General features: G+C 34.3%; 1 protein-coding gene across 1 annotated transcript; it reads right to left on the minus strand.

Moving 5' to 3' along the window:
- Positions 1-9,691: 9,691 nt before the first annotated feature.
- Positions 9,692-10,378, minus strand: LOC141389956 (uncharacterized). Its single transcript, XM_073962249.1, has one exon. It carries the CDS (start codon positions 10,376-10,378, stop codon positions 9,692-9,694), a length of 687 nt encoding a protein of 228 aa, XP_073818350.1.
- Between the last annotated feature and the right edge of the window lie 7,709 nt (positions 10,379-18,087).

Raw genomic sequence — 18,087 nt, forward strand, 5'->3', positions numbered from 1 at the left:
CCCCGTTTCATATACGTGGTTAAAGAGTATGACGAGTTGTTCCTCATTTTCATCCTATATAAGTTTTAATACTTCAGCTGGAATATCGTCAGATCCTGTTGCTTTCATATCTTTGAGTGTTTTTATTGCTAAAAATAACAAATTTCAGTCATTCCGGTTGGATATTAACGTCACCTCCTTCGCAATTATGAAAATCGGGAGGTACCGTTCTATGGGGGCTATATCGAAACGTGGACATATACTGACGAAATTCAGTCGGAAAGGGTTTTACTACCAACGTAGAGTACATACCAAATCTCAGCCATCTCTGTTTGTGGACCTATACCTACAAATTCCATATTGAAAGTTTTATAACTCAAATGAGGACTAAATACCAAATTTCAGCAATATCGGAAAATATTTGGGCTATAATCTTAAAAATACGGGAAATCGAGAGGTACCGTTCTTTGGCTCTATATGAAGGCGTGGACCCATGCCAACAAAATTCTGGGGGAAATTTTATATTCCCAACGAAGGCTAATTACCAAATTTCAGCCATTTCGGTGTGATAACGAAGCTAAAACCTTCAAAATTCCGAAAATCGGGTTGTACCGTTCTATGGGGGCTGTATTAAGGCGTGAGCCTGTACCAATAAATTTCTGTGGGAAAGTTTTATACCACCGACGAACAGTTAATACCAAATTTCAGCCATTTCGGTATGATAATGAAGCTAAAACCTTCAAACTACCGAAAATCGGATGGTACCGTTCTATGGGAGCTATATCAAAACGTGGACTGATGTAGATCATTTGTAATACTAAACATCGTAGGAGTAATAGAGGCTTCTATACCAAATTTTGAAGCTCTATCTTAAAAATTGCGTGCTGTATCTTGATTTCAACAGACGGACAGACGGACATGGTTATATCGACTTCGAATTTTACCCTGATCAAGAATATATACACTTTATAGGGTCTCCGATGATTATTTTGATGTGTTACAAACGGAATGAAAAATTTTATTATACCCTCCATATTATCGGGGGAGGTATAAAAAAATCGCGCGATTTTCTTAACAAATATTTTCACAATTTAAAACTTCTCCTAACTGCTAATTTCGGGCATGATTTCGTTTTTAAATTAGGCCTTCTCAAATGTATAAGTCCGCTTAAATCCTAACTTCTACTCTAAAATGTAAAAAAAAAATTGGAGATCTTTATGGGTCAGCAAAGTATTGAACTATAATTCTAGTCTGATTATGGTTATACTACACACAATTAAAACTGTGGAATCCCTGAATATACTAGGCTGTAACTTTGTTATCTGATAACGTACATCAATATATTTGATATATGTAAATGGAAAAATCAAGAGTTCCTCTTCCAAATATAGCTTACGTGGGTGGAACGTACCTTCCTGCAAAAAGATACAGTCTTTATATTTAAAATTTTAAAAATTTTCACACAACAATTTCGCTAAATATTTTTTTATCATCATGTTAAATTGCAAGCTTCTTCTTTGTGGTCAACCCAAACCTTACCTAAAATTTTGCGCCGTTCGGATTATCATTGCGATCTACAGATCTACTACAAAATCGGAGAAACATTTTGTTTTTGGTCCGTTTTTCCTAAATATTTCACGATCACCACCAAAAATTAATCGTTCCTGTTCTGGCGGGAACCCGACCACCATACAAAATTTCATGACGATTGGTGTATAATTGTGCTCTGGTGATTACAATTTTTAATGGACGGACGGACACACATCTAACAAGTGAGCAAAGGCTATAGTCGGGACGGGGCCGACCATGTGATACCCTACACCACTACCCCTGTGCATAAGCTTTTCACTGTAAACATTTCTTTTAGGGAATATAATCTTTGTCTCTGGGATCCCCATAAGCAACCAAAATTTCGTGACCATCCAATCAAAATTACGACCTGTAGCTTGATTGCCAAAAATGGAAGAATTGGATGCATTACCGACTATTGTGGTATCTCCCTTGTTTGACCACCTTCGCCAACCTGCTTTACACCAATGTAAAGGTAATATTTTCTTCTTCCATTGACAGGCTTTGCCGTTGGAATACCCCTACTAGAAGCCAATATATTCACAAAGAATAAAACTTTGAATTTGTCTCCAAATGAGTTTTTCCCCATTCCGACCCCTAAATATTATCCGACTACATCGTTGTAAAGGTGATATTTTCTACTTTCCTTGCCAGATTTTGCTTTTGATATGCCTCTTAAAGATATGCCTCTTAAAGAGATATTGGCATTGAAATAAAACGTTGACCTTTCTCGAAATAAGTGTTTGCCCATTCCGACCCCTGAATATTATCCGACCATCATCAAAATCAATAGGCTTCTTTCTTTTTGGGACCCACATTAACCCCCAAAATTGCGTGACCATCCGATCAAAATTGCGACCTCTAGCGTGATTACAAAAAAATCGGAAAATGGGATGCATTATCGACTATTGCCATATCTCTGCTATTTGACCACCTATGACAACCTACTTTACATCGTTGTAAAGGTGATATTTTCTACTTTCCTTTCCTGGTTGCTTTTGATATACCTCTTAAAGAAACAGAGATATTGGCTTTGAAATAAAATGTTGACTTTTCTCCAAATAAGTGTTTGCCCATTCCGACCCCTAAATATTATCCGACCATCACGAAAATCAATATGCTTCTTCATCTGTGAGACCCCCATTAACCCTCAAATTTTCGTGACGATCCGATCAAAATTGCGACCTGTAGCGTGATTTCCAAAAAAATAGAAAAATGGGATGTATTACTGACTATTGCGATATCTCCGTTATTTGGTTACCTACGCCGACCTAGTTTGCATCATTGTAAAGACGGGACCTTCTACTTCCATAGTCAGGCTTTGCTTTTGGAAAATTTTCAACCAAAGCTGTGATATTTGTCAATATAACTAAAATCGCAAAAATGAAAATTGGGGTTTTATTTGCTACTATTGCGATATATTCGTTGTTTGATCACCTACGAGCACCTACTTTACATCATTAGAAAGGTGATATTTTCTGCTTTCATTGTCAGGTTTTGCTTTTGGTATAACCCATATAGAAGCTGAGATATTGGCTTTGGAAAAAAACGTTGTCTTTTTATCCACCTAAGTTTTTTGCCCATTCCGACCCCTAAATATTATCCGACCATCACCAAAATCAATAGGCTTCTTCCCCTCCGAGACCCCCATCAACATCCAAAATTTCGTGACGATCCGATCAAAATTGCGACCTGTAGCGTGATTACAAGGTTTAGATGGACAGACGGACGGACGGAAGGACTGACGGACGGACACACATAGCCAGATCGACTCAGCTCGTCGAGACATTCAGTTTGGTATATATAAGTATGGGTCTACGACCATTATTTCGATGCGTTACAAACTTTTTGGCCAAAACAAACTTATAATACCCTCCCCACATAGCACAGTGGATGCGCCCATATGACAAAAATCAAAAATATGATGTCCGTGTATAACAGTTATATGAATGTCAATATTTCTTAAACATGTCAAATTTTACTGTACTAATAATATTTTGTCAAATTATAACGGTATCTTTTGCTGGAAGCATCGAAAAAACATATTTACTTTGTTAAAAATAGTGCTGAGCGAATCAACCAAATAAAGTGCTTTAACGAAAAAATCAATATCATAATTAATATAAATATAAACCACGACTTATAAAATGGAAGTTGTTACTGAAGGTATTAGCATATTTTTTGTTTAAATAAATTTGTGTATAGTGGTCCTAGTGTTCATAATAATTTTAACCAAAATATTGTCAAATTAAATTTTATTTTTGTCTCTCGATTGAAAGTCAATAAACTTTTAACTACTATTACCACCTGTATCCGCGGTCATATTTATTTTTATTTTTAGCTTTCGGTGTCTACATTTATAAACTATATTAGTTAGTTCCATCGGTTTCCATCGCCACGTGTTATAATCAATTTTGTGACCTAACCTCAAAATGTGAATAATTGTTTTTAAATGTTGGTACTTGTTTCTGTTCTGTGTTTAATGTTTGTATTCATGTGTTGTTGTTATTTCTAAATGTAAGTATCACATATTATTAAAACATTTTAAATTTTGTGTTAGGTGGTGTAAAACATGCTGTATTTACTCGGTTTTTTATCTTCGAGAGTTGGAGGGAAAAGAAAGGAAATAATACTGATAGAGCTCTGCAGATTACAAAAGATATTGCTGTTGAACTTGGAATACAAGGAGATGAAAAAGTAGTGGACAATTTTAAAACAATAATAAAACCCCTTTCTTTAAAAATTAATCAAAGATGGCAGAAAAGTCACTTTTGCAAACATAGATTTTTAGAAAAAAATAAAGACTGGCTATCAGTGAAAGAAGCAGTAGAGTTGAGTACTTTAAGTCCTAATTCGCCATCTGAAGACCCTGTTAGCCAAAAGAAAAGAGGTAGACCTAATTCCGATTTTCATCTTTCGTCCAAACGCACTAAACTACGAAGGTTGGCTGCTTTGAGCGAAAAAGACCAATCAGCAGCTTTAGCTATAAGAAATGCATATCATCAGAAAAATTCTGAATATAATTTTAACATAAGAATTGAGGAAGTAATTTCTTTAATAATGGAGACAAACCTAACGAAACACCAGTATCTAATAATACGTAATTTCATAAACTCTAAACTGGATTTGGAAGTATTGCCAAGTTATGAAAAAGTTGCAAAAGAAAAGAAAAAAAGTTATCCAGATAAGTCCTCTATTACAGTAACTGAAACAAAAGCCGAAGTGGAGCTTCAAACTTTGCTTGACCACACAGTGTCCCGAATTTTAGACCTACAAGCTGATGACTTGAGAGATATGGCTGAGATAAAAGATTTAATCTTAATAGGAAAATGGGGATTCGATGGATCCACTGGACACAGCGAGTACAAGCAAAAAGTTAAAAATATTAATTTGAATGAAAACAGTCTATTCGTAACATCTTATGTACCGCTGCAATTAATTACAAATTCCTGTGTACTGGGCGAATCTGTAATATTATGGAAAAATCCAAGACCAGCTTCCACTCGTTACTGCAGGCCAATAAGGTTTCAATTTAAAAAGGAAACATCAGAACTTGCGATCTCTGAGCAGGATTATTACAACAGAAAAATAAACAAGCTTAAGCCCACGGAATATAATTTATCGGGGCGAAACATAAATGTTGAACATAAACTACAATTGACAATGGTTGACGGAAAAATTTGTAATGCTCTAAGCCAGACGCCAGCTTCAAATTGCTACATATGCGGTGCTAAGCCAACCGAGATGAATAACATACAGACGTGCTTACAAAAGCCATGCAAAATTGAAAATTATCAGTTTGGACTCTCGCCTTTACATGCCTATATACGTTTTTTCGAGTACTTTTTACATATTTCGTACCGTCTAGAAATAAAAACATGGAAAATTAAATCAGATGATGATAAAATCAATCTACAAAAAAGAAAAAAGCAAATCCAAAACCAATTTAGACTTAAAATGGGTTTAGTGGTCGACAAACCGAAAGGCAGTGGCTGTGGAACATCAAATGATGGAAACACAGCGAGAAGATTTTTTAAAAATTTTTCTTTAAGTGCGAAAATAACAGGTCTAGATGAGAATTTACTGTACAGATGTTTCATAATACTCCAAGCATTATCGTCTGGTCAGAAAATAAATATGAACAAGTTTAAGGAATACTCTGGAAACGGCAGAACTTTTAACGTCTACGTATAGCTGGTATTATCTCCCTCCAACAGTTCATAAAATCCTAGTACATTCGCCAGAAATAATTGCGAATGCTTTACTGTCAATAGGAGAATTGTCGGAAGAGGCTGCAGAAGCCAAAAATAAGGACATTAAACTGTTTAGGTACCGTCACACCAGAAAATGTTCCCGTGTAGCAACAAACACGGACTTGTTAAATAGATTGCTTCTAAGTTCTGACCCGTTTGTGACTGGACAAAGAAAATTGACTAATAAAAATAAATCACAACTACCAGCACAAGTTTATTCTTTATTAGAAGATACTTAGAAAATTGTGTACAACATCTGCTTACATAAAATTGAATTATTTTTTTGTTTGTTTTTTTTATGTTTTTTATGTTGTTAAATAAACAAATACATTTTTATTTTTTTAGATTTTGTTTTTATATTGATTTTTTTATTTAACAATTATTTGGTATTTTTAATTGGTACGTATAAGAATGTTTTTATATCGAAATTTTGCATAAGACATGTTCGATCTTGCTCAAAATTTGGAATACAACTTCTGTAGTGATATACACACAATCCCTAAAGTTTCACTCCAATAGGTCAATATTTTCTATTTTTGTCACACCCCCTCATTGAAATGCATCCACTGTGCATAGTGGTGTAGGGTATAAAAATCGCTTTATCTTGTCGGGATATGAATTTTTGTATACTGCATGTAGGGTCTACGAGGAATATTTAGCGGAGTTACATGAATTTTCGGAAACAAATTATAATACCCTTTCCACAATTTGGTGTAGGGTGTAAAAAGTGTTAAATGGACGTAACGGGATGGGTATAAAAGTATATATGGGTTGAAAGAAAGGTTGTTCCATGCTGTTTCCTGAAAGTTCGTGTCCACTAAATTTGGAATTCCACTAAAATTTAGTATCTGAGGAAAGATAAATGTAAACGCTAAAGTAATTTATTAAAACTATTCTTAAAGACAATTATCCTACCACATAGTTTCCCAAAAATAGCTATTTCTTTCTCCAGAAAATGGCGTATTTTCCAAAATTGGGAAAAATTTAAGACGATAATTTAATCACTCTACGCCCATACCTTCCGAACTACCAAAAATTGTGGATATAAGTCAATGTTTTGGAATAGCCCCCATATAATGGGACAACGGGATTTCTGGTATTTTGAATTTTTTAGATATATTTTCAGATCGAAGTAGCTATAATTTGGCATTTTGGGTCAAAAAACGTCTCTACCAAAAATTGTGGACATAGGTTCAGTGTTTAGAATAGTCACCATATAAAGCTACTGTCCATAAAAACTTGTGGACATAGGTCCACGTTTTGGAATGGCCTCCATATAACGGTACCACCCGACATCAGGTATTTTCAATGTTTTAGCTGACCGAACTAACTTAAATTAGGTATTTGGGTTTCCCAGTGGTCAAAAAAATGTTCCACCTAAAATGTTTGGCCTTGGTACTTTTGTAATGGAAAGAAACCTAATTATTCCATATAAGTTCAATATATTTTATGGTTTGGGGTATAAAAAGTTCGGCCAGGCCACACTTATGGCTTTAGAGGATAACGATTTTAGAGTAAAATTAAAGTTATCCGCGGTAAGTTAATATTCAATTACTATTCCGACTATAATACCCTAGACAGACGGCAGCGTTAATTTGCATTAACTGCCTTAATTCAAATTAAATCGTGCATTATCCACGTTCTTAATGCACAAAATCGAAGGGAATTTAAATTGAATTTAAGTATTTCAATATGGCAATGCTGTAAAAGAGAGCCCATATTCATGCTGGAGAGGGAGTATATTCAAACTCTGAGACACATTTGCATTGCAAACAACAACAAAACATTTGTTCACCAGCAAACAGCTGTTTCGTATATACAGAAACTGTCGTCTGTCAGGTTAAAATTAAATGCACATCTTAATGCAAATTAACGTTGCCGTCTGTCTAGGGTATAACACTGTACAACAAAATCGAACTTTTTTAAAACATACGAGTCCTAACATCCACGGTTTTGACATAGTCCTAAATACTTTAATGATGGCAGCTACTCTGAGAAAATTTACTGAATTTATCCTTGAAATCGTAGTAACTAGCCATATCCTAACTAAATTTGTTATGATCATTCATGATACACACATATATGTCAGATCTTAGGTTTACTTCAGTAAATTTTATCAGAGCAGGAGTAGCTGCCATCATTAGAGTATTTAGGACCATGCCACCATGCCAAAACCATGGGTGTTGGGACTCGAATGTCAGATATATATTCACTGGACAATAGCCGTAGAGTATCCCCACATTTTCACATACAATATCAGGAACCTATGAATTATCCCGATGGCGTTATTTTAGTTTATAGTACTAAAATACGTAATTTTTCAAAGTTCATAGATATTTCAAAAACAGTTTGGATCGAGCACATATAATCTTCTGAAAGAATTTATTATCAAAAAACTTCAATAAAATATATTTTGTGACCGCAGATAACGAAAATGTGAATAAAAACGGTAGAATATGGTCCTAAAACATATATAGAAAGCGCAAACTTCTGAAGATGTTAAATATTATAGCTACAAATTTTTTAGAGACTCATAGTGAAATTTGATTTGGAACATTTCTTCTTTTGACACAACCCCCAAAAAGTGAGGTATTTTAGGAGATTTATACTCAGTATGGAATAAATTTTAATTAAGAGTCTAAAAGTTTAACAAATAATTTCTACCTATAATATCTAATTTTGTAACGTAATTTTCTTACCAAATTATTTCACTCAGATATCTAGTTTGTTCTGGGACTTACAATAAAATTTGGTGTTGAATATTTCTTCTTTTAACACCTTTCGTCTGGAACTAAATTTCATGTTACTTTCATGCATCAACTCGAAAAAAGAACAAAACAAATTTATTCAAAAAAATAATATTTGGGTGTTTTGTTGGCAAACTTGATGTATATAATTTCTTGATGTATATTGCAAATACATATTTCATTTATTCGGCGACTTATATTGAAATTTGATGGAGATTATTTTTGTCTTTGACGTCTTCTATCTAGAATGAAGTTTTGTGGGACAAAACTTAATAAACTCAGATAAAGAACAACATTAACCCTAAAATGTGATTTTTTTGGCAGATTCCTGGCGTTTAGGTACCATTTAGGTTTTGGTGTATTCAGGGACCTATAGTAAAATTTTATGACAAATAATTTTATAGAATATTTCGATCTGATACGATCACATTTTAAAGGAGTTTTTAAACGGTTTTGAAAAAAGGGGCCAAAAAGAGCCCTTTAGTGACTCTCATGAGGGTTAATTTTTTCATAGAAAGATAGCCCGCTTTGTTGCCAGTAATATTGCTAAAGACACTTTATAAGTAAAATGCAAGGATTCGAAGGAATCTGTCGAATATTTCAAAACCTGTAGACATGGGCGGAACTTGCCACGCCTATATAGGTCACTTCCCGACGTAAACTTTCAAATCGCCGATACACATGTCTTCTTTTTTCGGTCCTCTTTCATAATCTGGCCGAATTATCTTGTAATTATTTTTGTGCTGTACAGTGTAAACTTTGTATACATTTTGCCTTTTAATTACTTTTAAACCTGCTTTAAAAAGTTATTTATGCCAAAGATCCTTATAATTCCTAATCAATCAGGAACTTCTTAATTTATAATAATGTTTTGGATCATTAGCACACAAACAAGTTTTGTATGTTTTCGTTCGCTTTCGTTTTCTTATCGGCATAAATGAACAGTCTGTTAAATTTTAATTTACACATAGAGTAACCCACAACATTGACCCAGTTCCGATCTTCTACAGATATTAATTACGAATAAAACAACAACAAACGTTATATTAAATTTCAAAAATCTATTAACCTAAAAATTAATCAACAACAAAAGTTATAACTATACATATCAGTCTTTGGATATGCAACTATAACAGCCTCTTCTTAATGACGGAAGATGGAAGCAGGCAAGTAGCTAGCACCAGGAGCAGAAGCAGCGGGAGCAGCAGCAACAGGAGCTTGAGAAGCAAAGTTGATAACTGGAGCAACACCACCGTTAATGCTGTGAGATGGACCACCCAAGGCATCGTATTGACCTTGGATAGCACGTTGAGCGTTGGCAGCATCTTCAGGAGTACGGTATTTGACAAAGTGAACTTCGGGTTTGTTGTTGTTGCCGGTGTTAATGTTGCTAAGTTTGTTGGCCAAATCACCGAGATCAGCTTGTTTGTTGAGGACATAGATGGCGGTTTCTTGTTGACCAGCTTGTTTAGCCAAAGCCAAAGCAGCATCTTCCAAACCGTTGTTTTCGGGGCCCTTGATGAAGATAACACGGAGACCTTGTTTCAAAGAGTTGGCATATTGATCAGAGCTGGCGGGTTCATTGAAATCAGCATCATTGGCAGAAAAAGTGTAGAATTCCTTTTCGAGTTCAGCTTGTGGGGCCACTGAGCCAACACCAATGGAACCTTGACCTTCGTAACCTCCATCATAGGTAGGAGCAACATTGCTGGCGGCAGAACCAGGTGTGAAAGATAATCCGGAGGAAGAGTGTCCAACTTGTTGATAGTTGTAACCCAACTTATCGGCACAGGCAACAGCCACTAAACACAATACAATAAAGGCACGCATATTTTCTTCTTCGAAATTTGCTCTTTGGTAGTTGCTCGATTAAACGTTGGTTTGTTTATGATACAAATTCGTGAAAAGTATAACTTTTATAAGACCATGGCTCAAGAAATCAAGAAACGAGTTTGCAATATTTGAAAAAAGAATTCACTCACTAAAAACCAAATCGGAAGTGTGTTTTCTGCAAAAGATACATAAATGAATGCGAATTTGAATATTAAGTGGTGCAGTGGAGGTAATCTCATAGTTTATGTTTATTACTTCAAATTGTTGTTGGCGGTTTTAGAAATGTTTATTTAAATGGAGTGTAATGTTGATAAAATTAATGCTTTTAATTTAAATTTTTATTGAATAGACAGAAATCCAAAGGAAACTAGCAAATGTAAAAATTCGAAAGAAAATAGCTTAAGTTTCAATTTTGCATAGAATAAAAATCCCAACCTCTAGACTCATTTAAATTATGCGTATTTTCACGGATCTGGTCATATGTTTATTACTTCAAATTGTTGTTGGCGGTTTCAGAAATGTTTATTCAAATGCAGTGCAGTGTTGATAAAATTAATGTTTTTAATATAATTTTTAATTGAATATGGAGGAGGTAGAAATCCAAAGGAAACTAGAAAATTTAAAAATTTGTAAAGAAAAAAGCTTAAGTTTCAATTTTTTATAGAACAAAAATCCCAACCTCTAGTTTTGACATACAACGACTCATTTAAATTATGCGTATTTTCACGGATCTGGTCATATTTTGAAAGATTAATTTTTTGTAATTGAATGTTCAATGGAGTGCATTGAAGAGTGGTGTGAATATTATATATCGTTTGAACCTAAAAAATTAAATGAATCCATAGATCGCAATTATGATTCCGACAGAATACTTAAAATAATTTTACACATTTTCTGTGTTCACTAGGGCGATCATTTTTCGATTTTTTTTCTCAAAAATGTGAATGAATGAACTTTGCTTATTAATAACTTAGATAACACTTATTAAAATTAAATATTTCAAAAGGTCACACTAAATAATATTTGAAAAAAATTTACGTAATTTTTTTTCTTATTTTAATCATATGCCCAACTCCAAAACGAAAAAAGAACACGAAGAGCCAAATAACATATGAACAAAATGAGACATAGTTCATAGAGCGTATAATTAAAATTGTCATTCCGTTTGTAACACATTGAAATATTGGCCGAAATCTGAATAAAATTCTAAATCCATATAACCATATCCGTCTGTTGAAACCAATATACAGCTCGCAATATTAAAGACAGAGCTTTATGCTTTGATACAGGATGTTTGCTATTGAAAATGAGCTAGATCGGTCCAAGTGTTGATATTGGTCCCAATAGAATGGTACCTCTCGATTTTTGGTATTTTGAAGGTTGTAGCCACATTATCTAACAGAAATGGCTGAAATTTGGATTTTGGTATTTAGTTTCCTTGGAGATATGAAACCTTTTAGAAATGTTTATTCAAATGCAGTGCAGTTTTGATAACATTAATGTTTTTAATATAATTTTTAATTGAATATGGAGGAGGTAGAAATCCAAAGGAAACTAGAAAATTTAAAAATTTGTAAAGAAAAAAGCTTAAGTTTCAATTTTTTATATAGAACAAAAATCCCAACCTCTAGTTTTGACATACAACGACTCATTTAAATTATGCGTATTTTCACGGATCTGGTCATATTTTGAAAGATTAATTTTTTGTAATTGAATGTTCAATGGAGTGCATTGAAGAGTGGTGTGAATATTATATATCGTTTGAACCTAAAAAATTAAATGAATCCATAGATCGCAATTATGATTCCGACCGAATACTTAAAATAATTTTACACATTTGCTGTGTTCACTAGGGCGATAATTTTTCGATTTTTTTTTTCTCAAAAATGTGAATGAATGAACTTTGCTTATTAATAACTTAGATAACACTTATTAAATTTAAATATTTCAAAAGGTCACACTAAATAATATTTGAAAAAAATTAACGTAATTTTTTTTCTTATTTTAATCATATGCCCAACTCCAAAACGAAAAAAGAACACGAAAAGCCACATAACATATGAACAAAATGAGACATAGTTCATAGAGCGTATAATTGTCGGAGCGCTTTTTAAATAAATCGCGATTTAAGTTGACATTTTTAAGGGTTTTTTAGGTTTTCACAATTTTGCATCGAAACCGCAAGTCCTATCAAAATGGTACTAAAGAAAATGTTGTAGCTATGAAAATTCTCTACAAGACGGACCTTTATGGTATTTTCGTAGTTTTACCATTTTTGAGATATAGAAGTTCAAATTGGGACTATGCACTGACTGTATCGCTCCCTTATAAAACAATGTCATGAAGGGTGCGCCTTAACTAAGTTTTGATGAAAACCGCTAACACAAGGAAAGTTTTTAAGAATTCTGAAATAGCAGTGTTCATAGTTGAGAAAAATCCAAAAACAAGAAAAAATCGTTGTAGGGATTTTTAAATAAATCGCGGTCAAAATTCACATTTTTAGGTGTTTTTTAGGTTTTCACGATATTGCTTGGAAACCGCAAGTCCAATCGAAATGGAGCTAAAGAAAATGTTTTAGCTGTGAAAATTCTCTAGAGGATTGGCGTTTATCATTTGTTGCCAGCCTGTACCATTTTGAGATAAAGAAGCTCAGTTTACATTTTTAGGTTTTTTGTTAGGATTTCGCGATTTTGCTTGAATATGGTAACTCTTATCGATATGGGACCTGAGAAAATCTTAAAGCTGTGAAAATTCTCTACAAGACTGGCTTAACTAACTCATCCTAAGTTGTATCATTTTTTATACCCTTCACCATAGGATGGGGGTATATTAAGTTTGTCACTACGTTTGTAACTACCCGAAATAATCATTGTAGACCCCACAAAGTATATATATTCTTGATCAGCGTGCAATTCTACATCGATATAGACATGTCCGTCTGTGGAAATCACTCTAGCGCCCGAACGGATTGACGTAGGTTGATGAAATTTTGGGAAAATATGTTATATTTACGTAGGACTTCTGGTATTGAAAGCGGGCTATGTAGGTCCACGCTTTCGTATAGCCCCCATACAAAATGACGCGTGACGCGTCGTCGTTTTAAGGAATTTTTAAAATATTTGGCCCATTTTACCACCGAATTGGTTGTAATTTGGTACTTTGTGTCTCCAGAGGCCAAAAAACATTCCTACCAAAGTTGGGTTATATAGGTCCACGTTTTGGTATAGCCCCCATATAAGGCCCCATATAAAGTGCGCGTCATATTAATATATTTTGAATGTATTAGACCCATTTGACCACAGAATTGGTTTTAATTTGGTATTTTGTGTCTTCAGAGGCCAGAAAACGTTCCTACCAAAGTTGGGTTATATAGGTCTACGTTTTGGTATAGCCCCCACATAGGGCCCTTATATAGTACGCGTCATTTTAATATATTTTGAATGTATTAGACCCATTTGACCAAAGAATCGGTTGTAACTTTGTATTTTGTGTTTCCAGAGGCTAAGAAACATTGCTACCATAAAATGTGTATATAGGTCCACGTGTTGATATAGCCCCCTATAATACAATATCTCCCGATTTTCGATATGTTGAACGTTTTAGCCTCATTATCACACCGAGATGGCTGAAATTTGGTATTTAGTCTTCTTTAGGCGTATAAAACTTTCCCCCAGAAATTTGTAGGTATAGGTCCACGCCATCATATAGCCCCCATAGCACGGTACCTTCCGAATTTCGATATTTAGAAGGTTGTGGCCATATTAATCCACCGAAATGGCTGAAATTTGTGGTGGAGGGTATAAAAAGTTCGGCCCGACCGAACTTAAGTTGGGAATTTGCAGTCATGACATAGTTTTATAAGGGAGTGATACAGAATTGAATTTGAATTGTCCCAATTTGAACGTCTATGCCTCAAAAACGGTAAAACCGACGAGAATACCATATATGTCAATTTTCATAGCTACAACATTTTCTTTAGTCCCATTTTGAAAGATCTTGCGGTTTCTAAGCAAAATCGTAAAAACCTAAACAACAAATAAAAATTTCAACTTAAATCGCGATTTATTTTAAAGGCGCTCCGGCGATTTTTTTGTTTTTTTGATTTTTTTTCATCTATAAACATTGTACTTTTAGAATCTGCAAAAACTTCCGAGGTGTAAGCACCTTCCATTTAAGATTGTTTCAAGAGCACCGTGAAGAAAAATTAAATCTGAAATGACTAATATTGATATTTACCTTTGGGGCTACAAACCTTTCTCCCAAAAATTACCTGTACAGGTCCACCATTACATATAGCCCACATTAAGGTGGTTTTAACTCGAAAGGAAAAAATCTATGTCGGATCTTTTTTAGGCGGCAACCGCTAAAATTTTTGATTTTGTTAGGTTTGAAGACTGCTAAAGTTTGAGCACAATCGAAATATGTTAACACGTCCCACTGGGGCTTCGAAGTTTCCATAGAAATTTTTATGGGGCCAAAGCAAATTTTCACGAAATCGCTCTACAGACCACGTTTATTTTCCAATCGTAGTTAGAAAGCAGTTGCGTATGGTACACGCAGAAAAATATATGTTAAAAATATGTTTGAATCCAAACAAATATTTGGTTGATATATGTATGTTTGGATCCAAACATAATTTGTTTGTGTACTAACAAATGTAACATATCTCGATTTTATATGTTTGGGTACCAAAATATTTTTTATGTTAGAACATATTTTTTTTTGGTGGAGAGGGTTTTTGTCAAAGAGAGTAACAACAGGGCTCTCGCAGCTGCGGAATGCTGGTTTATAATAAAGGGCTGTGTGCATGGTGTAATAGGAGACGCAGACGTTTTGAGATGTGTATGCGTAAAACACGTGTTAGACCATAACACTAGACTGAAGCCATCGTGTTCCCGAGCATCAACAGCCGAATTCACAGTGTTCCCGAGCATCAACAGCCGAACGCCGAACCTATCGTGTTCCCGAGCATCAACAGCCCAACTCGGAACCCATCATATTCCCGATCATCTACAACCGAACTCCGAATACATCGTGTTCCAGAGCCTCAACAGCCGAACGACAAGCACATCGTGTTCCCAAGCATCAACAAGTGAACGTCGAGTCCACCGTGTTACCGATCACTCACACATGAACGCCGAGCACATCGTGCTACCAACTAAACACACCCGCAAACCGTCTACACCGATTACACCATCAAGTCTGTCTTCAATATCTTCACACCAAGATTCAATCCTAAACTATACCACTTGAATATATTTTTATCGCATTTAAACACAAGTAGATTGTAAACTAGTATTTAATCAATAAAGAATACGATTGTGCCCCCAGGAAAGGGAGAATACTTGTCCTCTAATTTTGTAAGGTTTGATAGGTCCTTATGGATCCACTGCGCTTGAGCTTACCCCAGCCGACGACAAAACCACTCTACAACAGCTCACATATAACGGCACCTCCCGTTTCCGATATTTTGAAGGTTTTCTTCACATTATCTAACTGAAATGGGTGAAATTTAGTACTAAGTCTTCTTAGGACTACGAAAATTTCACTATAGGTCCTCGTACCTTCCGATTTCGGTACCTTCCGATTTCAGAGTCCGATCTGGGTTATCAATATTTTCCCTATACATATTCACCATAGATTTTTCAAAAACAGTTTGGATCGAGCACACATAATCTTCTGAAAGAATTTATTATGAAAAACATCAATAAAATATATTTTATGACCGCAGATAACGAAAATGTGAATAAAAACGGTAGAATATGTTCCTAAATCATATATAAAAGGCGAAAACTTCTGGAGATGTTAAATATGATAGCTACAAATTTCTTTTGTTCAGAGACTCGTAATGAAATTATATTTGGAACATTCCTTCTTTTGACACAATCCCCAAAAAGTGGAGCATTTTAGGAGATTTTGACTCAGTATGGAATAAATTTTAATTAAGAGTCTAAAAGTTTAACAAATAATTTCTACCTATAATATCTAATTTTGTAACGTAATTTTCTTAAGAAAGTATTTTATTTAGATATATAGATTGTTCTGAGACTTATAGTGAAATTTTGTGTAGAAAATTTCTTCTTACCACATCTTTCGTCTAAAACTAAATTTCATGTTACTTTCATGCATCAACTCGAAAAGAGAACAAAACAAATTTATTCAAAAAATATTTGGGTGTTTTGTTGGCAAATTGATGTATGTATTTTCTTGATGTACAGTATCGGCCAAAACTAAAGCACCCCTTAGTAAATTGTTTGAAATGATATTTTTTTTATGAAAACTAAATAATAAATTTATTTTTTATTTTTCTTTTTATTTATTTATATCTTTATAATTGAAAAATACAAAAATAAGGAGATCATAATTTAATAAACAAAAGTTAAAATTCAAAAAACATTTTAGGTCGCAAATATAAGCGGACAAAACTAAAGCACCCCCCCATTTGAGGTACAGCAAAAACTATTGAAATCAATATTTCGTTGCTTATCCTCTATTCTGGATGACACAATCACATCTTTTAGGCATAAAGGATACTAAATTATTAATTACTGCAGGCGAAATAATTGATTTTCGGAAAATTTAGCTTAAATCCTCAAAATACTGAAAATCGGAAGGTACCGTTATATGGAGGATATACCCAAATGTGGACCCAGGTCCACGAGTTTTGGTGGATATGTTTTGTGACCACTAAGAACCCTAAGTACCAAATTACAGCTAATTTAGTAGGAAAATGTGGCTTAAATATCCGAAATACCGAAGATCGGAAGGTACCGCTATAAGGGGGCTATACCAAAACATTAGCCAATATTGTTCAAATTCATCCAAAAATGATGCTACAGCATCCACTAGTCAAATACAATACGCTAACGTTTAAAAATTAGCAAAAGAACGAATTGTAAAAGAACGGTAGACGCCGGCTTATTCAGTCGACGACCAGCAAAAAACCTTCCGCTATCATGTTTTACAGCGTCTTTGCAATATTTAGGATTTAACGGTTGCCCATTTGGTCCAAGCCTTTTACCATCTGAATGCTTTAAATTAAACATAGATTCATCGGAAAACATTTCAAATGGATCTTGGCGAATGCCAATCTGGCTCCTTCATTTTTAGTCGATATGAAAGGTTTTTTTTGCTGGTCGTCGACTGAATAAGCCGGCGTCTATCGTTCTTCTGCAATTTGCTAATTTTTAAACGTTAGCGTATTGTATTTGACTAGTGGATGCTGTATCATTATTTTTGGATGAATTTGAACAATATTGGCTAATGTTTTGGTATAGCCCCCTTATAGCGGTACCTTCCGATCTTCGGTATTTCGGATATTTAAGCCACATTTTCCTACTAAATTAGCTGTAATTTGGTACTTAGGGTTCTTAGTGGTCACAAAACATATCCACCAAAACTCGTGGACCTGGGTCCACGTTTGGGTATAGCCTCCATATAACGGTACCTTCCGATTTTCAGTATTTTGAGGATTTAAGCTAAATTTTCCAAAAATCAATTATTTCGGCTGCAGTAATAAATAATTTAGTATCCTTTATGCCTAAAAGATGTGATTGTGTCATCCAAAATAGAGGATACGCAACGAAATATTGATTACAATAGTTTTTGTTGTACCTCAAATTGGGGGGTGCTTTAGTTTTGTCCGCCTATATTTTCGACCTAAAACATTTTTTGAATTTTAACTTTTGTTTATTAAATTCTGAATT

This window comes from Musca autumnalis, unplaced genomic scaffold (genome assembly GCF_047663935.1).
Source record: "Musca autumnalis isolate F117 unplaced genomic scaffold, ASM4766393v1 scaffold_1, whole genome shotgun sequence".
Taxonomy (NCBI): Eukaryota; Metazoa; Arthropoda; class Insecta; order Diptera; family Muscidae; genus Musca; species Musca autumnalis.

Bases quoted from the DNA above. Each gene is read 5' to 3' on its own strand.
- LOC141389956 (XM_073962249.1), bottom strand. From the start codon at position 10,378: ATGCGTGCCTTTATTGTATTGTGTTTAGTGGCTGTTGCCTGTGCCGAT.